General features: G+C 48.4%; 1 protein-coding gene across 3 annotated transcripts; it reads left to right on the top strand.

The window, feature by feature from the left end:
* Positions 1 to 119: 119 nt before the first annotated feature.
* Positions 120 to 8,606, top strand: CCNI2 (cyclin I family member 2). Of its 3 annotated transcripts, XM_083799190.1 has the most exons (9): positions 120 to 278; positions 1,385 to 1,534; positions 2,071 to 2,205; positions 2,952 to 3,026; positions 4,236 to 4,376; positions 5,402 to 5,632; positions 5,826 to 5,963; positions 6,421 to 6,712; positions 6,811 to 8,606. In XM_083799190.1, exons 2-9 carry the CDS (start codon positions 1,421 to 1,423, stop codon positions 6,816 to 6,818), a joined length of 1,134 nt encoding a protein of 377 aa, XP_083655316.1. In that variant the 5' UTR covers positions 120 to 278; positions 1,385 to 1,420; the 3' UTR covers positions 6,819 to 8,606. The 3 variants fall into 3 exon arrangements, with proteins under 3 accessions (XP_083655316.1, XP_083655315.1, XP_083655317.1); XM_083799189.1 differs by having other exon boundaries at positions 6,421 to 8,606; XM_083799191.1 differs by lacking the exon at positions 5,826 to 5,963 and having other exon boundaries at positions 6,421 to 8,606.
* The last annotated feature ends 944 nt before the right edge of the window (positions 8,607 to 9,550 follow it).

The raw sequence follows: 9,550 nt of genomic DNA, 5'->3' as shown, positions 1-9,550 counted from the left end.
CTCCCGGCCCCCGCTCCGGCCTCGGCCCCGCCTCGGGGCCCGGCGGCCGCCCCCGCGCCCCCCTCAGGCCGGGGGGGGCCGGCCGGGGGCCGCGCGCAGCCGCCGAGCCCGAGCCCGAGCCCGAGGGCGGGGCGGGGCGGGGCGGGGCGGGGCGGGGCGGCCCCGCCCGGCGGAGCCCCGCGGAGCCCCGCGGAGCTGCTCGGGCGGCGGGGCCCCGCCGGCGGCCCCATGCCCCGCCGCACACGGAGCCCCCCCCGCGGCGCGGCCCAGCCGGGCGGGTAAGGACGGGGCGGGCACCGCGCTGCGCCCGGCCCGGGGCTCGGCCCCCCCCGGTGGTCCCGGATCCCCCCCCCGGGCTCCCGGCCCCGGGGCCGTAAGAGGCGGGAGGGGCGCGGCGGTGCTCCCGGGGGGGTGGCGGGCGCCTCGCAGGGGGAAGCCTTTCGTTAACCTCGTCGTGGTGGTGCCTGAGGGGGAGCTCGGCACCGCGCCCCCCCCCCCCCCTCCCCCCGGGTGAAGCTGTCACGGCTCGCCCTCCGCGGAAGGAGTCCGGGCTCGGCTGCCCTTCGGGCGGCCGTGCGGGGGATTTCGTGGGACTCGAGAGATAATGAGAAATTATTTTGAGGAATAATAGCTTGAAGGTCCCACAAGCGCCGCTTACCCACCGCTGTGTTTACAAAGAAAAGCAGAAATCGTAGATCTAGTAACATTTTTTTTTTTGTTTCCCCCTTTTTTTTTTCTTTTCCTGTTAAAGACTGGAATATGAGATAGGCCCTGAACTGCTGTTTCAGGCTGAGACATCGTCAGTGTTTATCTTTTAGGTGGTAGTATTCGTAGACATTTACTGTATGTAAGTACGTACACAGTCAGGAGAGTGGTGTTCCCAAAGCTGTTGCATGTCTTCAGCTGTAACAAAGATTAGATTGCTTCAAGGAATAAAATGTGTTGATTGGGAAATAAAAAAATCTCCGAAGAACAATCATCTCGGATGCTTTTTTGTAGAAACCACAGGCCTCTATTTGCCAGAAACTTGGGATCTGCAGCTAACAGGTTGCAACTTAACTCCGCAAATGGGGAGCTGAATGTACGCAGCAGTGAACGGAGTAACACGCACTGCTCGACCCAGGATGGCTCAAGGAAGCTTTTACACAACACGAGAGTCAGAAAGCGAGCCTGCACTGTTTAGCTATCTGACACGTTTTCTCCCATCATCAGCTTCCCCCTGGGAAAATGTATGCCAGGATTGTTCTTTGCTTATCAGCAAACACACAAGTTGTAGGGCTGCTCCTGTCTCATTCTCAGCATTGGACAAGCATCTTGAGAGGAAATTGTTCCTGTCACAAGGAGCTGGGACATGGCTTTATAATCCTTCTCTTGGTTTTGACAGCGGCTCCCGCCTGGGAAACTGGCTCAAAGAGTTGCTATGAAGTGCCCTGGACCTCCAGAGAGCTCGAGACTTGCCTGCTTCCTGGAAAGTGCCTTAGCCAGAGAGACTAGGATTTGGAAAGTGCCAGTTTTCCACCATCTCACCCTGAAGGTATTCTCTCCACACCTCTGTGGTCCCAAGGCTGAGCAAATTCAAGGGCTGTTAAAAAAATCTGGTAGAGTAAATCAGAACCTGCCCTTGACTCATGCCTTTCTCCCCGTTGAGGGTGTTTGAATGCAACGTGTGCTGCAGCAGGGGCTTCAGTGTTCTCCGGAGAGGGAAATAATGAGCACACTCAGCACCTTATTCATCAGAGCTGGGCTTGGAGGTTCATACGCATTGTGCAAGGGGAGAGCTGTGTGCTGCCCCATCCAGCCCTCCAGTAAAATTCCAGTACAAAGTGCCTGCAAGTGCAGCTAGAGCCTGGCTGGCTGGGCAAGGTGGAGGAGTGCTTTAAATCACGCCAACATTTGCCCTTTCCCTTGCTCTGCAGACACAGAGGGCAACTTTCTTCACTTCAAGCCTCGAGACATCTGAAATGTTAATTAGGGCGCTCAGAATTATTTGAGTCTTCCTTTGGAGATATGTTAACAAAATCATCAAAGCACTAACTGTCTTTTTTATTTCTGACTTTTTCTTCCCCTCAGGGCACGGATATCTCTCCATCATGTTACGAGAAAACAGTTCTCTGGATTGCAGAAATCAGCTCTCGGTTCCAGTTCTACCCTGAAACATTCGCCTTAGCCATCAGCATCCTTAACCGGTTACTGGCATCGGTAAAGGTAGAGAATCTGTCAGTTTTTTTGTCTGGTTAGGTTACTGATTGCAGGTGTAAGGAGTACGTAATTAGCTTATACGTAAAGCAGGTACTGCGCTTGGCAGCAGATTTAGGGAGCAGTCAGGGTCTTCACGGGGGGATGTTTTAGGCACACGTACAAACTCAAGTGTTTGCCGAGGTTCTGCTGATTCACAGTCCTCAGCGGAAGATTGTGTGACCTGCAGTCCAAATGCTGCTGTAAGTACAAAGAACTCATGTATCAGTGGTTGTCTCTGCTAAACAGAAAACATTCGCATTATCACTTTTAGCGTGTTAGTTTTGAAATCACTACTTTTAACCAAGCCGTGGGGCCAACTTTTTCCACAGTTCAAGCAACAGTAAAGTTAGGAGGTGAACTGACCGCTGCAGCTCTTAATTCTGGTCAGATCTATACTGGCACTTGACAAAAGCATATTAATGTCTTTGTTAAGAAGAGGAGGGGCAGTGCATTGTAAACACTGTTGCATAGTGTCATCTAAAACCGTGGGAGACGTGAATAAAAATTGCACCACCAAGAGGATTTATTTTGTTTCACTTTGGATTTCCTTGATCTATTTTTGGCTTCAAATGAATCTTACTGCAGCTGAACTAATTCAGAAACAGCTGTAACTTAAATGAAAATTTGAAACTTGTGCGTCTGTAGTTGAATGACAATTATTTCTCCCAAGACTGTTATCTTCTTTACCCAGTGTTTTCTTTTTCTCCCTTCAGGCCCAATTAAAATATCTGCAGTGCATAGCAATTTCCTGCCTTGTCCTTGCAGCAAAAACTAATGAAGAAGATGAGGTCTGTATGTTTATAATTTCAAATACTCTAAACTCATCTCTTTTGTTCAAGTTATTTGTGTTTCCAGGTCTTTTGACGACTTGGACATAACAAGGAAGTCTGAGTTTGTTTACCCTAAGTAGGCCTTAAGGGGTGGCAGTAACATTTTCAGTCCTTTTTCACCAGTGCGTGGAAGAGTTGTGACCTTTATGGATGAAGGGCTTGTATTTGCTTATGTAATGGATGCATTTCCCTCCTGCATTTAAACCTCTCTTCTCATCAGAATCCACAGCTCGCAGTAAAACTTAGTCTAGGGGGACAGTCAAGACATACATGCACAGCTCTGTGTGCATGACATCAAAGTGCTCTAATTCTCCTGTGGTAGGTCCTGGGAGGGTAGGGTAGGCAAGACAAAGCAGAGGTTCTTCAGAGGAAGTTTAAAATGGATGAGTTTGCTTGGAGTCAAAACTAGTTACTGAACTTGGTGAGGAAATGATTCAGGTCTGCACCTCAAGGTGGGCATGTAAAATCAGCAAATACCCATGGAAGCATGAGATACAAGGGATAATCATCCAGTGCATCTAGCTAAACTCTCATGGCAGAAACGCACTGATAGGCTTTCTTCAGACATTTACGAACATGAGCCAAACAGACCTTGAAAAGCATTGCAGAGTGTATTTCTCCTCTTTCCTTCATTCTGTTTCGAAAAAGAACAGAAAAACGAGGCATTGGAGTCAGACGCGCTTCGCTTCAAATTCCTCTGCTGTAGCGAGATGCTCATCGTAGCCTTTTTAAGATGTATCATGGCGAGGTTATTCTTTTCCCCTCAGCTAAAAAGGAGAAGCTGAGTCAATGACCACAGGAAACAAGACAACTACAAAAGGCTCTGTAAAACAGGAAGCCTCCTCCTAGCTTGTCAGGGGAGCAAAGCTAATGAGACTGGTAGCAGGGAACGTGCATCACTGATGCAGCCTTCAGGAGGCTCACAGTGCCCCGGGAGGCTCACAGCATCGTTCCTGCTGTAGGCCTGGGGTTGGAGCCGGCTGCCCTGTGGTGAGTACAGGCCAGTCCTCATTCATTGTGAGCTACCTAAGGAGAGTGCTCTCCTGAACGAGCGGGCTGCGTAGCACTTTGGGATGGGTGCAGAGTTGTTAGAGCCCTTCACAACACAGAGAAATGCACACAGCGCTGTGTAGGAAGGTGGCTTCTTTATTTTTATTTTTTTTACAGGTAATACCATCGGTGAAGATGCTCGCAGTGCAGAGTGGTTGTAAACGCTCTCCAGCTGAGATCTTGAGAATGGAAAGAATTATACTAGATAAGCTTCACTGGGATCTTTACACAGCAACACCAATGGATTTCTTAAACATTGTAAGCACTAAGTTTTGCAATTTTTTCTTGTTTAAAGAAACAGCTTATCAAATAATACTAGAAAACATGTATGCACGCACATACACACCCACACATCCTTCCCCCGATGCTTTGCAAACTGCCAGCTCTTAGCTATCTGCAAGCCTTTTGACGAATGCTACAGTGATTTTTATTATTTTCTTTTTAAATTAACTGCTATTTAAAACCTTTCATTTTGCTCAAAAAATTTACTCCCATCTTTAAAGGACAACTAAAATGGACATTAAAAAGATTCTCATACTGCACAACTATACGCCATTTTTATTTTTTTTTTAAATACACACTGCAAAAATATTTCTAACTATTTCCGTTCTATTAATACTGTACATAGAAAGCTGTCAGTTTTGCTACATTTCACACACAGGTTTTTCTTAAACCATTTTCCTTTTCATTCCACTGATAATTCACCCTTGTTTTATGCAATTAGACCACCCCAATCTGGCACTTAGTTCACACTGCAGTTACTAAATATTTGATAGAAACAATTAAACTTTGTCTTCAAGAAACGATCATGTGCTAGTAAGGCAAAAATCATGTCATACAAACATCCTGGATCCCTTTTATAAGGTTATGTGCAAATATTAAGCCATCTTAGGCTGCTGATTGTAAAAACTGCCTTTCTTAGGTGCTTGTTTCCTCACTAAATTCAGAGTACATTGTTATTGGTTTTACTCTACTCATATCTGCTGGTCTGAACTGAATCTCCACGATAGCAATCTGGATAACATAGAAACTTCAGAAATTGTTAGGAAACACAGACCTTTTACATTCATTATAAGCTCAAAAACAGTTCAGTGGTTGGCAAGTACAAACACAAAACACAAAAAAAAAAAAGGGTGGGGATGGGGGGAAACCCTCTTGGATTCCTGATACGAGATGAAATTAGTCTGTACGTCTGGTTGATAACATACGAAAACATACAAAGTTCACTGACCTCTGCTTTTTTTTTTTTAAATATATATATATATATATTTTCTTCTCTCCAGTTCCATGCCATGGTGATGTCCAACTGGCCCCATCTACTAAATGGGCAGCCTCAGACGAATCCTTCCCGCCACGTTGCATTCTTGACCAAACAGCTACAGCACTGTATGGCATGCCACCAACTAGTGCAGTTTAAGGGCTCCACATTGGCCTTGGTGATCATCACCTTAGAGCTGGAGAGGCTGACTCCTGATTGGTTTCCTGTTATTACTGATCTGCTAAAAAAAGCACAGGTAGGAATCAAAATGGCCTTTGGTTGCAAATCTCGAGGCCGGGACACCAATAAATAAATAAAGTGCACGTGTATTTACGATCCACATTGCACTTCAGCAGATTTCTGAGAAGCCTGTGTCCGTGTTCTGGCTTTGCTAGTGCTAACAGAAGGAGGAATGAAACTGTTAAGGGCTGGGGCCTTCCCTTTGGCAGGGAAAGGAGGTCTCCAAAAGAGCTTGGCCTCAGATAGCTCCCTGCCCCCTGACCAAGGAGATTCTCCCATCCTGGAAGTGGCCGAAAGCACCTACAAAGCTGCCCACGCGCTGTGTCCCCAGCTGCCCACTGAAGATGGTGAGAACTTCTAAAAGCAGTTACCTTGCTTTTAAAATCTAATCAATTTAGCTTCCAACGTTATATACAAAAGGCAAGCTCTGTTTTTTTTTTTTTGAAACTTTTCTCCAGCTTCATAAAACACGTGCTTTTTAAGAGCATAGGTTTAGAAGGCAAATGTCCCAGGTCGGCAGCTTACCATTTTGTGACTTTGAAATAAGTAGCCGCCTGCTGTCCCTGCTGGACGTCACAGCCTCCTAAAAGGAGAGGGAGCACTCACCCACCTTTTGTGTAGTGGTTCAGGAGCTCCTGATTGAACGGTTTGCATCAGGGTCAGTATGCATATTGCTGATAAGCATCTGTTGAGGTGTCCGATACAGCCTGTCCCTGCCCTCCCCCTAATTACAGTCACAGGAACAGAGACCAGACTAGAAAATAATTTATGATGAACTTACCAAAAAAATTTCTTTCTTTACAGGTTACCAGTACTGAATTCATTCACTGCAAAGAGTTCGTGGATCGAGAGCTAATGCGTTTGCAGCCATCCAACGCCATTTATATTTTTTATCCCGTCACTCAGGCCATCCAGGGCCATCCCGAGGCAAGGTTAGCCTGCCCTTACCCTTCCGGATTGAAACATTCCCAGCAAGCGAGGTCGAGGGCGGCCGTAAGCCAGCCAGTTTCAGCACCTTTCACATCTACTCCAGCCCAAATTCCTGACGACGCCATGGAGACAGATGAATACTACGATGGATTCAGCCACCTGTACAGTGAGGATGGGGGCGTGGACGGTGGGAGGGGACACGTGGGCGGCTTCTGCCCTCAGCTGAGGCCTGGAGAAGGCAGCTCCCCCTGTCCTCCCTTACAGGCACCTGAAAGGGACTAGTGGAGACCACCCTGCCTTGGAAGCAGCGCCTGTGGGACCAGTAGGTCCCAGCAAACAGACCAACAGACACAACAGAGCAAGAGCGCTGCTGTGTCTTTCAGAGGATAACGACAAAATGGTGTTATTTTCCTACTTATGCGTTTTCTAGCAGTGTTTGCTACCCCTCATTTTTAACATCCTGTAAATACAGAAAGCTGGGGAGGGATCGGTCACAATCCCACAACTCAGGGATCAGCTTGGCAGAAGGCTATGAGCTGCGCCAGAGAGCACCACATGCCTCAGTTTATTTTTTCAGATTGCTGTGATTGAGTGCGAGAGATGAAACGTTTATGTCATCCAGCACACTCCATCGTTCTCTTATTGGAGCTAATGTGACTTGCCCCATGGCAGAGCGAAACAGGAGCTGCTTTCAAGGAAGGGGAGCTCCCACTGCTGGCTCTGTAAGAGCAGTCCTCAGGTAGGACCAAGGTTTTGATTTAATAGTGACAAGGCCGTGAGCCAAACCATTCAGTTTTTGTTAAGTCCTTACCCTGGATCCAAGGGTTTTGAGGTCCGTGCTCCTTCCTGGGTGAGCCGTTAAGGGCCCCCTCCAAGTTCCCGGGAGCTGTGGGAGATCACTTCTTGGCCGCAGACAGCACTGCCCAGCCTGTGCCATCCAGGCTGGGTTTTTTTCCTGTCCTACCAAGCTGGACAATGGAAAATGCCCTCAACTAATTCCTTACCACTACCAGAGTAGTTTTTGTTAACTGTTAATCTCTATAGCAAAGCAGTTTTACAATCTACAAAGGTCAGTTTAAGCTTCTCTTGCACTTTTAAAAATGGCCTTACACGTTCTTTCAAAATACACTTTTTTTTTAACGTGTTTTACACAACAGGCCAGCATTTTCAGGTGCTCGTTGTACTAGTTAGAAGTTATAATCCAGACAGTACTGTATGAGTAACAATACCGTACCTGTACGTCTGTCACAGAACAGGAAAGGCTTTCATGGAGCCCAGCACAGGCCACGTGCTGAGCAGGTGTCTCAGTGATAGTGGATAAATGAACAGGGAGTAGGGATAAGAAAGGAGCAAGGAAATCCTTACGCTGCTTGGCAGCAGCGCTCACCAGTGCAGGAAGAAATTTTGTGGCCTTCCTTCCTTGGCTCATCTTCTTACCTGGTAGGAGAGAAAGTCCCGAACTGCGAGCTTTGCAGGAGTGACGTCCTGACCAGCTCTGATAACAGATCAAGCTTTCCAAAGTCTTAACATTTAGATTTTGCCAGAGCTGGTCCTGAGGAAAGAATCGTATTTGTGCAGGGAGAAAGTCGAGCTTTTCTTTTGAAACTGCAAAGAAAGCAGTGCCCAAGCGTTCCAGAAGGAAACATCTATCACAGATTTGGCGCAAGAGACACGCGAGCAGACGGGATTCGAACCAGCACTGAAAGCAAAGGTGTCCCCACGAGGCAAGTCAAAGCTACCCCACGCTGAGTGCTGTGCTGCGGGGGGAGCCCAGCGCCGCGCCGGGGGATGCCCCAGGAGCAGGGCTCAGCACTCCTCCCCACAGCTGACACGTTTACAAGGTGTCCTGCGGCCGGGAGCTGGGCAGTGGCGTGCTTGCGATGCGTTATTTATTAATCCTACCTACGTCCCACAGGGAAGGTTCTCTCTTTGTGGTAGGGCTCTTTCCTCCCCCAGTGTGGCACCTTCCTTTTCTATCAAACTGTGACTTGACTGCCCGACTTTCTGAAGGAGGCAAGTTGTCTTTTGTAGTTTACTTTAAATAAAATATAATCTCAGTCTGCACGTTCTCAGTGTGCTCCACGAAGAGGCCAGCAACAAGGCAATGCCCACAGCAGCCCCTGCAGGAAGCTGGGGTGCGCGTCTAGTTCTCGTGTCTAGTTCTGCTTTTCCTCCCACCCCTTTTCCTACCGTATCTCAAGCATCTTCGCCAGCTGCGTTAACCAATGGAAATGTTAGCAGAAAAATTCTGCACGCAGTAATTAATGCCTCCATACCACAACAGCTCCTATGGAATGTTTTTCACCCCAGCTTTGAGCCTATATACGTAGCTTCTTGCCCGTATGCTGAGTAAGACGTTACAAACCAACAGGCCTGCTTTTCAAAACCCCCGCAGTGCAATCTGAGCCACAGTCAAGAGCGCACGTTAACGGGGAGCTAAATCTAAAAGGTGAAGTCCGTGCTGAGAGGCCCGGCACAGTCCTGTGCTCCCAGTCGGGGTGCAGGACGACAAACTGGAATGGGAACCGCATCTGGAGGCTGCCTGCTCCCCAGCATGCTGCTTCTCTCTGGTAGCACAGGTCCTGCCCACGCTTCTCCCAGTGCTGAGTTCGGATAAAGGAACTCACTCGCGGGGCCTGGCCCCAGCAGGCCGCAAGCGTCGCTTTTCAGCTCCCCGTGCCTCTTACCTTCGCGTTGCTGTCACTGTTCAGAACTGAACTTCCTGCCTTAGGGAACAGCCTGCAAACTCCGGGAACAAGCTGCAGCTGCGAACAGGACCGTTCTTTTAACGGAACGATAGCATTTGCCCTTCTCACTGGGAGAACCAGGTCCGAGGCTGTTTATGGCCTTTCACTGACTCTCCGGACGAGTTACCGTAACAGGACCAACGCAGCACGCCCCCAGCTGAGAGCCAGAACAGAACAAGCATTTTGTCCGGCCAGGTTTCACAGACGATGACTATCTCCTGTTTCAGTGCCTGTCTGCACGCATTATGGGTTGCATG

Source organism: Anser anser, assembly GCF_964211835.1.
Source record: "Anser anser genome assembly, chromosome: 14".
Classification (NCBI taxonomy): Eukaryota; Metazoa; Chordata; class Aves; order Anseriformes; family Anatidae; genus Anser; species Anser anser.
The sequence above is the reverse complement of the archived record's forward strand: the minus strand, read 5'-3'. Positions and strand labels throughout refer to the sequence as shown.

What these genes read in the sequence shown, in the direction of transcription:
- CCNI2 (XM_083799189.1), top strand. Translation starts at nt 1,421, where the DNA reads ATGAAGTGCCCTGGACCTCCAGAGAGCTCGAGACTTGCCTGCTTCCTG. An exon ending in TCCACCATCTCACCCTGAAG is followed by an intron (nt 1,535 to 2,070) that starts GTATTCTCTCCA and finishes TCTTCCCCTCAG; the next exon opens with GGCACGGATATCTCTCCATC. An exon ending in CAATGGATTTCTTAAACATT is followed by an intron (nt 4,377 to 5,401) that starts GTAAGCACTAAG and finishes TCTTCTCTCCAG; the next exon opens with TTCCATGCCATGGTGATGTC.